The 15,429-nt window shown below is 34.2% G+C and overlaps 1 protein-coding gene across 1 annotated transcript in view; it reads right to left on the bottom strand.

The window, feature by feature from the left end:
* PCLO (piccolo presynaptic cytomatrix protein) overlaps nt 1-15,429 on the bottom strand; it is a 397,216-nt gene that overhangs the window by 79,118 nt on the left and 302,669 nt on the right. The window contains 3 exon segments of the mRNA XM_032873242.1: nt 3,042-3,256; nt 4,029-4,096; nt 4,638-4,746. Of these exon segments, the coding sequence (XP_032729133.1) occupies nt 3,042-3,256; nt 4,029-4,096; nt 4,638-4,746 (392 nt within the window).

Raw genomic sequence — 15,429 nt, 5'->3', positions numbered from 1 at the left:
AGTTTCAGACCATCACTCAATATTTCCCTGATTTCTCAATATAGATTCTTTAACATTGTAGGTTTGGAGAACAAATGAAAAAATGCATTACCTTTTATGAATACCTCATGTTGATGGGTCAAGAAATATCACTAAATTTATCTATTCATTCATTCATTCATTCAGAAAAAATATTTCAAGAAACTATGCCAGCTAAATGTTGGAGATAAATGCCCCAAGAAATGAATAGGTAACAGTCTCTTTCTTCAAGTGTTACCATCTAGCGAGTATATATTTTAATTAAAAATGTACATTTAATATTATATATATATATATCCCAAAAGTGATTAGATTTGATTATTATTACTGGTAAGAGCTAAGTAATCTCTATATCATCACTGAAGAGTAGAATATGAGACCATAGTAATTTTAAATATTCCAGCAGTTACATTAAAAATGTAAAAATTAGCCAGTGAAATTAATTTTTAATAATGTATTTTATTTAACTCAATTTACTCAAAGTATTATAATTACACCATGAAATCTATATCAAAATTGTAATGAGATGATTTATATTCTTTTGTTCATAGTAAGTCTTGATAATTTGGCATTAATTCGCATTTACAGTATATCTCAGTTCAGACTAGCCATATTTCAAGGGCTGGATTGTTACATGTGACTATCATTATGGACAATACAGTTCTACAAATTTTGATTCCAGCAAAAATACAGTAAAACCACACAGGCCACATTCCTGACATGGAAAAGAATTACTGCCTATCATAAAACATGTCAATTTCATTTCCTTGATGTTCGTCCTATTATACTTGTTTTCATCTTCTATTCACTGCCAAAACAGTTAACCTATCACAAAAAATCAAATTTTGCACCTCCGTAATAATATAGAGACTCACAAGTGCCAATGATGCTTTAATTCACAACATTTATCTATTTTGTTCCTATACTGCGTAAGCCCCCCTACCATGGGATTAAATAGCACAGAGAAAGTAAGAAAGGGGTTTTGGTTCTTAAGGAGCCTACGGCCTAACTAGGAGGACTAGTAGCTACAATCAAGTTCCAAATTGCTGGGGAGCCTGGTTGGCTCAGTTGGTTCAGTGCCTGCCCTCAGCTGGGGCCATGATCCTGGGGTCCTGGGATCCCGCTTTGGGCTCCCTGCTCAGTAGGGAGCCTGCTCTTTCCTCTCCCCTCTGCTTGTGCTCTCTCTCTCACTGTCTTCCTATCCCTCAAATAAATAAATAAAATATAAAAAAATAACCATACAAATTGTCTTAAGAGATGCATAAAGCATGGGGCACTTCAGAGGGAGGAAGAAAGGAAAAAGGCTACCTTCTGATTTTAAGGCAGGACTGGACTGTGGAGCGATTTCATGTACAAAGGCTTCCTGTTATTCTTACTTCATTTTTGCTCACGGCTTATCACCGACTCTTCATTTCCTGCAGACTGCAGTGTAAAAGCCAGGCAGGGCACATAATATCCTCCAATTTACAACCATCTAGGCTTCTCCTTTATTTCTTATCCCTGTATTTTTTTGTACACTGACATTCTCAGCAGGCAATTTCTGTTTCTGAGATTTTTTTTGCATGTCGCACTCTCTGCTGGGAATGTTGGTCCCTGTATCCCCATTACTGAATCAGTTCATTAGCTAAACACCAGCTTTCTTCACCTCACTCTTCAAGCCCTCACTGCATTTTTTAATGACATCCAACATTATATACCTTTGTTGTCTGTTTCTGAATAAAAGGGATTTGGGGGGGGACACCTGTTGTGTTTTCATACTTTGCAAAACAAACTTTGTTTTCTGAAGTCCAGAAGTCGGTTTACCCAAGCGTAGCCTGTCCCTCTCATATATCTTACCATGTAAACAGAAATCGTTATTCATGCTTAAACAAGAGAATTCTTTTTCCAATATATTTATTGACCACAATGAGAATTTCCCTAGTAACTATCAAATCTATGAAGAAAAAGCTACAAACTGTCTACATTTCATCTGCTTTTATAAGGTTAAAAAACTAATTCTATGTTTTCTTTTAATAGCTCAGTAGCTTGGAAATAATAGTGTCATAAACATTTATTTCAAATGAAGACTTGCAACAAGGGAAAATTTATTAGTATAGAATTAGGAATAAAATTCAAAATGGCAATTTTATATTACTGGTTTTCCTCATTTCTTTTTTTAAGATTTTACTTATTTATTTGAAACAGAGAGAGAGAGACAGAGACAGAGACAGCAGCAGAAGGAATATAAGCGGGGGGAGGGGGAGAGGGAGAAGAAGGCTTCCTGCTGAGCACGGAGCCCAATGTGTGCTGGATCCTAGAACCCTAGGACCCTGACCTGAGCCACCCAGGTGCCCCTCTTTTTCTTTTTTTAAAAAGATTTATCCATTTATCTGAGAGAGAGAGAGAGAGCGCGCATGTGTGTGCATGGGGGGGAAGAGGCAGCAAGAGAGTCTTAGGTAGACTCCCATGGAGCGCAGAGACCAAGGCGGGGCTTGATCTCATGACCCTGAGTCCAGAACCTGAGCTGAAATCAAGAGCTGGACAGTAACAGACTAAGCCACCCAGCCTCCCCAATTAGTATGGCATTAGGTATAAAATTCAAAGCGGCAATTTTATATTACAGGTTTTCCTCACTTCTCATTGTCCTACATTCTTTATCTCTGTGTCCTTTATATTTTTTATTTAAATTACCAAATCCAGTGTAATATGTATCCTGTGTTCCCAAAAAGATGCAAAGCTAATGTGCCATATACAGAGGAGCTCAGATTTATGCAACAACTACAACGAGAAAGAAGCAGGAATTATGAAGCATCAGACACACTGTGCTTATGCCTCATAATAATAACTGCTAAAATATTTAAAGAGATGTAGAAATACATCATTGTCGTAACACTTTGATCAGTTATATACTAAGAAATGGAAATTTTCTTGTTTTACTCCAATGAGAAACCACAGGAAAAACACCTTAGAAAATGATACTGGATTTCCTCTGTCCTCGTCTGAATGAAGAGCAAGAAAATAAGTAACTCAGAGTCACTTCTCACCTTGCTGCTGCTGTGTTTCTTTTTGCTCACGGAGGGGGACCCCGGTTGCCCGGGGCTGGGAACGGAACTGGATCCGGCCGATGTAGGGCCTGAATGAACGTGAGATCCTTTCTCCACGACAGATGACAGAACCAGCGGTGACTGTTGCAGGGAGACCTTCTGGAGCTCTGCTGCCAACTGCTTAGGATCAACCCCTGGGGATTTCGCTTTATCTACTACAACAAAACGGAGTGGCTATGTATCTCCCAGTTTCTTCATTACTCAATACCACGGAGCTTACGCAAGTTCTAGATGACAAGGTAACTGACATGCACAGATGGATGAAAAGTTCTACAGGCCTGGGTCTGTTCTTTAGTGCGGACACTCAGACTCTGAGAATGCTGGCTGTAGCAGAGGAAATGGTCAGTAAATACTGGTTAAATGAAGAAAGAAGTGATATTTTTTCATGGGATAATGGATCTTCTAATGGATTTAGAAGACTCTAGTTGTCAGCTCAGAAAGAGTTAAATCTCATCAGGTCCTTATGAAACTACATGTTGATTTTGTTTTTCTTTATCATGAAAAGGCAATCAAAAGGTTCACGAATGAGTGTTCCATAGTCCAGTTATGCTAAAAAGAATCAAGTATTATCTAAAAACGCTATAAGATCCCAAATAAATGGCTCCATGGACTGCTCTGGCAGGATGAATTTATTTTTTAAGAATTAAAAATGTAAACTCACACAGCAAGAATTCTGTATGAATTTCTTTCATAGGTCAAACACGCAAGTATGTGTTCCCCTAGAATGCTAAAAAACGTTGCTGCAGTGCTTTTGATTCTGCTTATGATTACATAGATAAATAGACATTGGTCTATAAGTACATTTTGCCCATACACTATCTATGCTTTGTTTATATTTTCATCTATGGCTTCACCTGCTCCTACAACTATCATTACACTTACATCTTCCCCTTTACCCCCGGTTGAAAGCAGATGACTTTCACCTACCAGCTTTTGGTGGCTCATGAAGTTCCAGGTGCTGGGGATTTTCAGAGTCTGAAAGCATATTGAGGTCCCTAAAAATTTAAAACAAAGAAATTAAGAAAGAAATTGAGGAAACTGGAGACAAAAGGCCCTTTTTTTTCCAACTACCCTGATTTTTTTTCAGTAGGTAAATGAGAAGTGGTCAATGATATAAAGCAATTTCCAAGCATGCTCGCCCTTCTAACCAAATATATATTTGCAATGCTGTTAAAAGTCAGCTGATAAAAATGATTATTTAAGGTGAAATCTTTATGGATTAAGTGTAAGTTCTTTTTGAAATACTACACACAGACATGGAATCTAAATGGGTTCAGGCTTTCATTAAATGAAGCATGTTTCAATAAAAGCATGAAAGGGGAGAACTACTGACATAATCAGACACAAAATTAGCTGAATTCTTTCTATGCTTTAGACTTTGATTCTGAACACAAGAAATCTATAAAACTTGTATTCACTTTATTTTCTAATTACTGTAAATCTTGCTGACTGGCAAAGGTTCCACCTTAACAATTTTAAATTAAAAGAGCCATGAATTGCCAAAAAATGGAAACAAAAAGATGGGGAAAAACTCACAGTCTTACACATATTTCTGCTTCCCCACTTTGCTGACTAATGATACTCTGCACTTCTTCATACGTTTTAGAAGTTAAAGGAATTCCATTCCACTCCAATACTTGCATCCCTAAAAAGACAAACGCAATTATAAAATAAAACATGTGTTGTATTTCTAGTCGGGGTCCGTAGGGCATAGAAGACATTTAAAAACCAACTCAGCACACCATTTCAGAGAACAGAGTTCAAAGTTCTCTGGAACATTAATACCACAACCGTACGTAGTTTGCTTTCATCACTCACCTGAACTCATCAAACGTGTCTATTACAACATGCAAAATGTTGGTTTTGAAAGCCTATTAAGTATTACCAAACACATGCATTTTGTTTATACTGCTTTAATAAAGAAAACATTATTGAACATATATTACTTAGGCCAATTTTGTGTCAGAAAAAAAATACCATTACAAGCATCAGTATAATTTTCCCATGGGGAAAAAGCATCTAGAAGAGTATAAACTTCCATATTCCATCATGGAATGGGAAAGGGGGAAGAAAGTCATTAATAGCTTGTTGTGAAGGTCCCCTTGAAAAACTGTTAATTGCTTCAACTTTGCTCAGATAAGACAGATTTCCATGGGGAATTTTTTCCTTTTTCTTCACTGCATGCAAGGCATCCCTGAGTAGAATTAGTAGGCATGTTACAGAGAGGACAGCTTCATGGTGGGGGGGGAGGAGGGGCGGCGGTGGCTGGGGTGTGGCCTGTGTGGTAGGACAAGGCCGTGTGCTCAGAAAGGCCCATGCTTGGTTTAATGGTTCACTGTAACCATTTTGAAATTCTTAATAATGTTTCAATAAAGAACCCAAAGTCTTTTTTTTTTTCTTTTTTTGTGCTGGATAGCCTCAATTATGCTGCATTAATTAGAGGGCATTTCATGTTTCCTCTCTGTCTAAAAAGATAATTTTCACTAAAATGTAGTAACAATTTTTCAACATTTTAAATTTTGTTTCTTTGCTCCATTTCACATGAGCTGTCAAAATAATCTAGGAGTACATATTTGGCATGAATCATCTGGTCCTAATATGTATCTATGTGAAATGGATAGAAATTAGATGAAACTATTCATCTAATATAGAGTGCCCAAATATTTGTGAATGTTACCAGCTTTACCTAAGAAAATAAATGTATGCCCTAACTGAGTTATAATTGAAACAAAAAGAAACACTTGAACAACTGGGTTTTTAATGAGCTTCACAGATGCCTATGTGACATTCCCTACTGCTCACCATTGGCTTCAGTGGAAAACTCTAAACATGGCATAACTGAAACTTTGAAAGTTTTAATGATTTTGATATACACTGGAAAGCATATTACTGGTTGCAAATAAGTATGGTAAATTCTTTTACTACAGTGAAATGGCAAAAGAAGTCCATAAAAATATCCACAATAACACAAACAAAAATGGCTTTTCTAGAACTTACTCCAACAAAACTTTATCTTCAGATGGGCCTTAGGTTTAATTCAACAATCCCAGGCTGTTGTACATATAAAATGAGAAAATTACATAAGAGACAACGATGATATCACTAAAGAAAAATAGAGCAGTACAAAAAGAAGAGCACACTGGAAAACACACTTTTTAAAGAAAAAGTCAGCATAAAGAGTATATTTCTATACAGATGATTTTGAATTGAAACAAATTATAGTGTTATAATTGCATTGTCACTTTTCGGCAAGAGCATATTCTATGAAAAGAAACAGCTGCGTAATCTTCACGCTTCTTTTCTTGGATTAACTTGTTTATTTTTCACCTCTCAAAATAAAGGGGCAAATTTACAAAACATAATTATTTAATGAAATTAAAAAATGCTTCTAGTATTACAAAGGGAAAACTATTTAAAATCTTTAATAAAATTGCTGGGAAAAAAAAAAAAACCCACAACAAATAACTAGAATCTTGTGTAGAAATACACCTGAGGTCATAAACTACACCACTTGTTCTGTTCCATGATACACAGACCAAGCTTCTTTTCTCCTCATTTGGTTTTCCACCAGAGTTTGGGCAGGACTGTGGGTCAAAAGATTTTGCCAGTACTTGGTTCCAATGGTGAGTATCAGACACTACAGGGAATGTGATGACTTGCAACTAGTCCTTTAGTAACACCTTTCCTATCCACCGCCTCTCCAAATACCTAGCAAATCCTACAAGAACCATACTAAAGAGACCAAGTGAATAGAACCCATCACTCCTTATTAATTCATAAGAAGGTTCTAATAATTGTAAGAATTAAGTATGATATGATCTCAAATATAACATTCTTGAAAAATGTTAATTGCAAAATCCTATAAACTATTTTAAAAGGCACATAAACATTTGTTGAACATGATCATGCTATATTGAGGTTCACTAAAGTAATATTTTATCATTGAATTGATTAAATGGAAGCAGAGTCAATCTGAAGATAACTGTACTCTGACTTTGTTTTAGAAATAATTCCTGGAATACAGTGTACACATGCATGTCTATATCTATTATTCAGCATTTACATTTTCTTTATATTTAAATTCTATCAACATGTTTGTTAATGAATTGTTCAACTTTGATAGTGGACAGATGATATTTCAATTATATCCCTATAAAGTACCTATACTAATGGCTTTTAATAGGAAAACTAAGACCATCTGAATTTTTATTCAATGTACAACAACTGATGACAGGATTTGTTGCTTACAATCTTATACTTAACATGTTATCAAACACCAAAAAAGACAATAGTCAGGTAATGTTTGAATTTAAAAAATATCACTCAACATAAAACATTCTCAACTATGGGTTTTTATAACTTCTGGGATTCCTTAACTTTCTATCTCCTAAAACTGGTAAATGCTATTCTTTATAATACAACAATTTCATGTGTGTTATTTCTTTGTCTATATTTATTATTTATCCTTACATCACAAACATCTTATGGATTAAAATTAATGAGCTAACAGTTGAAATCATAGGTATATCCAAACACATATAAAATCTCATGACTTTTTTTTATTGCACAACTATTTTTTCTGGACCTAGTAAGTGGCAGGCACTACACAATTAGTCACTTACGTGGTGATCACCACCTTGTGTCTAATATTGTATGCTGTCAAAAAAATTAATAAAAAATGATACTCTACTAGAAAAAAGCAGAAACATCCTGGCAGTTAGTAAAACTAAGATGACCCAGAGAGAAAGAATTTTAAAAGTGTTAAAAGTATATATAAAAAGACCCAGACTCAAAAATGATTAGAAAGTACAAGTTAAAGCAATAATGACATACTCCTTAGCTCTCATCGTATTGCAAAAAGTTTAAAAACCAGAAAATGTGTTGACTGGGATGTAGGATCAGGGGACCCTGACTTCAAAGGAGATTAAACTTACTGGACGATGTTCAGTTTTACCCCACTCTGTGATGTGAGAATACTATGACTATGTCACAGGAAAATAAAACAACCGCTTGTCTACAATTTATAAACATGCAATTATTTTAATGGGAATGCAGGTAAGTGCACCCCTCTGGAGGGCAATGTAGCAAACATCATGAAATTAAACCCATGTATACCGTATGACTCAGAAATCTTGCTGAGTGTCTATTTGTGGGCAGAGGCAGTATCAGGAGAAGTGGGACAATGAGAGTACAGTAAGTGTTCCAGATGGAAATACCTGGCGAGGGTGCAGAAAAAGACCATACCGGGTGTTAACCAAAAGGTGGATTCACCTTAAAACTATTTTCCAACTAAAACCAAGTGAGAGATAGGATCTGTCTACAGGACAAGGACATTTCATGTACATTAAAATGCTACTTGTACCCAGGTACATTATGTATTTTCCAAAAAAATAACAGAAATTACATAAATTATAAATAATTGCTCATGAACAGAGGAAGAAAGTGGGAAAAGAAAATGAGTTGAAAGAAAATGAATGAGTTAATAAATGAATAAAAAAACAAATGCGAAAACCAAACACACGTATACACACACACACACACACACACACACACGAGGGAAACTACATGAACCAGTGAGGCTGGCCTGCTATGGAATGAGAATCTAATGCCTTTGGGGTAATAGAACAAAACAAAACAAAACCCAAACTTAATTTAAAAAATAAATGTATATCATAAATTAATAAGACTTTATGTTGTACTTTTCTCCATTGATATTATTAACCATGACTATAGATTAATTTCCTAAATCTGGACATTTGCTCTCAAAAGTCATTTATAAATCAGCAGCAGCAGCAGCAAAAACTCAGAATCTGAAATGCTCATTTGCCTTGGGTTTCTAAATTGTGAACAAACCTTGCAAGTGAGTTTCAGGGGTCCAATATATTGTCCACATCAGTTATACTAATTACTCATTCATTTTCAAGGGATGGAATGTTAATATAAGAAATACATAGATAGATATATTTTATTCTATTATACAGGTTTTTTTTTTTTTAGTATTTTAGAACTTTAACCAATTTATACATTAACATAAAGGAAGGAAAGGAAAAAAATGGCAGAAGAACGGAATATCAGGGAGGGAAAAAAGAGTGGAGGAAGGGGGAGAGTAAGGGGAAAAAATAGTATTTGAATAGTGTCCTGTCTATTTACAGGACAAAGGAGACTCCCTCAGGACAAGACATTAAAAACTCAGATGTATTTTCCCAAGAAAACTCATCTAGAAGCATAAAATCTTAAGGTTGTAAAGTATCTTCTTGAAGAGCTAATCTCATAATAATGTTGCCATTTTTGTCACTGTCATTATGATTGACTCTTATTTTTACTCTTGGAATACATAGTTCGATCAAAACTTAAAACAGAGCCTTGGTACATAACATATATAAACCTGGAGGGACTTTCACTGAAACAGTCTCTCTCTGCCTGCTTTTTCCCTCCTCACTCTCCACACTCTAGAGGTATCCATCCTTAGGGATTTGCAGGAGCCCCGTTTCCCTGGTTCACCTAAATGAGTTGAATTTAAAATGACCTCACAGGGCACTTGAAGTAATAAGCACTGGGTGTTACATGCAATTGATGAATCACAGAACTCTACTCCAGAAACTAATAGTATACTATATGTTAATTAATTGAATTTAAATACAATTAAATAAAAAAAATGATTTTACAACTTGAAGAGGCCATCAGAACAACTTCCATTAACAAGGACAATGACTCCAGAGATATGCTGAAAGGAAGATAATCTGAATTTCCTTTTGTTGAGAATGTAGTCTGAATTGCTTCAAAAGGGCTACAATAAAATGTTACATTCTAGTTTTTTAAACAATAGTCTAATAATACTTTCAAATGCAATGATGTGAATGTGTCTGATATTTAACATTAAAAAATTAAAATCTACCCTTCTTTTAATAAGGAATATATATGCTATTTTCAGAAAGACAAATACTTTTTTAGAAATGTGTTTTAAGATCCAAGGTACTGCTGGTTGCTGATACTTTCTCTTCTCCATAATCATATTGTGTTCACATTTAGCTTGGCTATTTACTAGATGTTGTAACCTTCAGCAAACTGGCTAATTTGCCATCCTTGGCTTCCTCAAGGGGGAGGATATTGCTAGATCACTTTTTTAGTTTATTTCGATTCTACGATGGGGAGAAGACTATGACTACGGCACAATGAAAACACGACTGGTTGTTTATAATTTATGAAAATGCAATTTTTGAGTGGGAGCTTTATATGAAGATGTGAAAAAATAGTTTAGATTCTGAAATTTACACACTGTTTTTCATTATTTTTCCTTATCCACAAATTTACCTTACATATATACTAAGATGTTCAAGCATAGGGATCATGTCATCTAATTTTCCTCTTCTGCATTTGCCACCTTCCTTCTCATTGCCCTCTGTGGTCATTGTTCAGGTTCTCGGGGCTGGTGTTGACACCCCAGGGTCCCCAGGGAATACCCTATCTAGTTTATCTTCTCTGGCCATTGCCACATTTGTGTCTGGATTGGTTAACTCAGGGGCTGGAATACTCAATTTGTAGTCTGAATCAATATTTGGTTTAAACTTAGAAGCTGGGCTTGCCTGGGTAGCCCAGTTGGTTAAGTGACAAACTCTTGGTTTCAGCTCAGGTCCCTTCTCAGGGTTGTGAGATTGAGCCCTGCATCAGGCTCCACATTCAGCGTGGAGTCTGCTTGAGATTCTCTCCCTCTCTTTCTGCCTACCCCCATTCCCTCTTTCTAAAGTAATAAAAAAAAAATCAGTGCTAGTGCCAAACTAAAAGCTGTTTTTAACCTAAAATACTAAAATTTTAACTCTATTAAGTTATACACTTTTTAAAATGTGATATATCACAATATCCCGACTTCATAGTATATTGATAATAGAATTAAACTCCTTAGAATATTTAATGTAAATTTTATGAATATACATTCTTCCAAGTTTCAGTAGTATTAAACATATATATTTGTGTTTGTGTGTGTGTGTGTGTGTGTGTGTGTGTGTATATATATATATATATATATATGAGAGATATGAGATTTGGGGTAACTTTCTACTTCTTTGCTTAAAACTATTGCATATTTTTATGCTGAGTAAACAAGCCCAATATAAATGAAACAGATTGTTAAGGGAAAGTATATGCTATGATAATACCACCGATAAGAGTTCTTTGAGAAATGTTATACAGCTTATATAGATATATAATGTGGGACCTGAACTCAGGACCCTGAGATCAAGACCTGAGCTGAGATCAAGAGTCAAACACTCAACTGAATGAGCCACCCAAGCACCTAATTTTTAGATATCTCATAATTAAAGAAGTTGAATTCTGTATTTAAAACTGTCATTAATTTGGGATGGGGTCTGGAGTGATTCACTTCCCATATTTCTTCTTTCATTCACACTTTTTATAAAAACAAGCAAACTAAGCAAAGTGTGGCATGTATTTATAAATTATATATAAATATAAATAATTGCAAAATAAAAGAAATTCTCACAACATTGCAAATAGGAAAAAATAAATCCAAGAATTATCAAAGACAGTAGTTGAATAGTCTGGGCAGGCCCACTATTTTTTTCTAGGTTGAATACACTGAAATATTTAGAGTCAATGACTTCTATACTCACAGATCTAAAATAGGTTTAGTTCTAATCACAAAAAACAAAATTTCAAAGAACATAGATTAGCACATGTTTTGCAGTATTAATGGTCAACAATAAAAAAGTCACTGAAAAAGAATCACATAAATAAAATGTGTTGTAAAAGCAGGTCACAACTATTTTATAGACTCACGTTACAAAGCAAGCAAGATCCTTGCAGATGCTCTAGTTTTCATTTCTTATAGAATACATTAGAAACATGAAACATGAGGTGACAAGACTTCCAATAGCACACGGTTAGTTAATGGTAGTGCAGAAGTATGAACTTCATCTATCGCTCAGGCCAATGCTAGTTTCAGCAAATAGAAAATCTCACTCATTTTATGCTAAACCTACCTCATAGTGCATCTACATAGAAATGGTGCTCAAATATGTAAAACCTAGCACAAAGAACACATACATTTTTTATAATTCCATCTTAATTATAATAAAAAGATAATTAAAAAATATATTTCTTATCTATATGACTATTTTTTCTTAACATTTTATTTATTTATTTGTCAGAGAGAGAGAGAGTACATGCAGGCATACAAGCAGGAGGAGCAGCAGGGAGATGGAGAAGGAGGCTCCCTGGCTTAGCAAGGACCCTGATGGGGGACTTGATCCCAGAACCTGCTATCATGATCTGAACTGAAGGCAGATGCTTAAACGACTGAATCACCCAGGTAACTCTCTATACGACAATTTTATTTGAAGACTTGGAAATGCAAAAAATGAAATGATAGTTGAACAAACAGTTTTTGTGGGATGCACCATTTTTGGTGGATAAACAATGTCAATTAGGAATGAAAAAAATTGACTTTCTCATCTCTTATCTCCATTCCACTCCCAGAAAATAAGCAAATAGCACACTTGCACATGCACACTGATGGGAAATTATGCTGAACGCTGTTATAAGGGAAAATAATGTAGGAAGGATTACCCAATGTCACTAATTATCAAGGAAATTCAAATAAAAATCACACCTGTTAGAATGCCCATTATACAATTAAAAAAAAAAAAAACAAAAAACAAAACCAAGACAGTAAGTGTTGGTAAAGAGAAGAAAAATCAGAATCTTGTACTTGGTTGGAATACAAAATGGTACAGCCATTATGAAAAACAATATGACGTTTTCTAAACATTAAAAACACATTTACCACATGATCTAGCAATCCCATTTCTGGGTATTTAACCAAAATAATTGAAATCAGGATCTCAAAGAGATAGTAGCACAACAATGCTCATTATAGTTATATACACAATAGTCAAAACATTGAAATAACCTAAATATTCATTGATAGATAAATGATAATTGAAACATGCTTTATACATACAGTAGAATACTGTTCAGCTTTTAAAAAGGAAAGAAAATCCTATATGAGACAAGGTGGGCTATTGCAAATTCATCCTTTTTAAATAGAGTCAAGGTAAAAAGGGGTATATAATTAGCTGTGATTTGTGGTTGAACTTGAAGAAGACTGTCATGATAGGACTGTGTTTCTAATGTTTCTAATCACTATAAACTCTATAATAATCTAATACTATATATAGATTATAAACTCTATGATAATCTAATCACCATAAACTCTAAAATAATCTAATACTACAGTCTAATATTTCCTGGAAAGATTGGTATAGATGCTAACGTCACTCTATGGCCACAGTTTATGGTTTTTAGAATTAGATATATTATTTGAAACAGATTAAAATAGGATGTAGCTGAATAAGACAAGAAAAAGGATATGGGTAGATTAGTAAAATGTTAATAATTCCAGGAAAATCATATAATATATGGAGCTATCCAATGATATGTATGTGATGTTAACATCTCATCTGAAGTAGACTGGAGTTCATAAATTTATAAACTTTTAATTTCCCAATTCATTTTGTTAGAACAAAGTGGATGTTTTCACGTAACTGTATTACCAGATCAATACCATTAAATAGAGTGTAACCCACTAATCCTAAAGGCACTCATGAATATATAGATACATAGTTAATTGAATGGACATAGGAAGCGAGGCTACAGGATGCAACTGTCCATGAGAAATGCTTGCCTTAACTGTGGCCTCCTCTGCTTTAAGTATCTCTACTGAACGACTAAGGATTTTAACTTTAATTATGTTCTTACCTTTTTAATATTCATATATTCTGTACTGTTCTTTTTTTAATGTTATTTAAATGTATCCCACTTCTCAGACAACAGATTTCAACCCAACATATTGTCACTTTATTCTAGGAAAAGGAGTTTTCTAATAAATACAGGAGTTATTTGGATCAGTGGCAATATCATCACCATCATCATCCTCTCCACTGAGAATTAACGTACATATGGACAATATAAGTTCCAGTTCAAACATTAGTTGACAGAATGCACAAAACTTTGATTACTGAACTGTAACTTTAAATCATGTGTAAAATCAGATAAAAAGAAAATTGTATTTCAGAAAAGGAAAATTCTAAAAAGAAATTTCCCAAACAAAATTTAAAAGCAAAAGGTAAATGCAAATATACTTAGTCTACATAAGAAAACAGAATTTTTCTTTTGACATAGAAGTGGGGAGTTTTTATCCTGACCTAAGTACTCATCACTAGAAATATTATAACACATTACAATATTATAACAATATTTTGCTTATTTTTGAGCCAAAGATACTATATCATTATTATGAATGGTATAATCGAAAGTAAAATGGTGAACTTTTAATGTATAAATTCTTTCACCATTTGAGGCACTAAAGGATATAAATAGAATAAGGAAGCCATTTCAAACAATAAAAAAATCAATAACCATTTTATCATCCTGAGAGAATCTTAAAGAAATAAAGTGAATTATGACTTCATAAGAATTGTCAATATTTTTATTTCTCACATATCAAAGAAGAATTAGCAAATAATTTACATTGGCCTGAGAGATGTTCAATAAATAATAAATACCATGTGATGGCAGAATTTCATTCCAAAAGTTCTAAATCACCTTTAACATGTAAAATGAAATTTCTATCCATATAATAATGTGAAACATATTACAATAACTGATTTTTCCATTAACAAACAAGAATTGCCTAAGAAAATAACATTTAAAAAAAAGATTTTATTTATCTGAGAGAAAGAGTGGGCGCTAGCATGAGCATTTACAGGGGAGGGAGGGTGGAAGGGAAGGTTTGTGGAGGGGGAGGAGGGGAAGAGGAGGAGAGAGAATCCTGAGCTTATTCTTAAATGAGCTCAGAGCACAGAGCTCAGCAGGACTGGATCCTACCGGGATCATGACCCAGCCAAAACCAAATGTCCGAGGCTTAATGGACTGAGCCACCCAGGCGCTGCAGAAGACAACAGTTTAACATCAATATCTACCCATTGATGTAAAACAAAACTCCACTATTTTCCCTCCGGCTCTCAAAAATTCATGAAGAGAAATTATTTCTCCTAATTCATAAGCATACATGATCACAACTATAAAAACTAACAGCAATATATACTATGAATTATGAAGGATGTTTATACATATACTGGCTAATTATAAGAAGTCCTTTTGATTAAAAGAAACAAAATCAGACCATTTCACTTATGTTAATAGAAAAAATATGGGACTCTATTTATTTTTTTACAAAATCATTTTCCCTACTTTTTCTCATTTTATCTTCATAGCATTCCAGTAAAATCAGAAAGATAAGTGTAACTTACCC

Source organism: Lontra canadensis, unplaced genomic scaffold (assembly GCF_010015895.1).
Source record: "Lontra canadensis isolate GAN:19392208 unplaced genomic scaffold, GSC_riverotter_1.0 scaffold48, whole genome shotgun sequence".
Classification (NCBI taxonomy): domain Eukaryota; kingdom Metazoa; phylum Chordata; class Mammalia; order Carnivora; family Mustelidae; genus Lontra; species Lontra canadensis.
The sequence above is the reverse complement of the archived record's forward strand: the minus strand, read 5'-3'. Positions and strand labels throughout refer to the sequence as shown.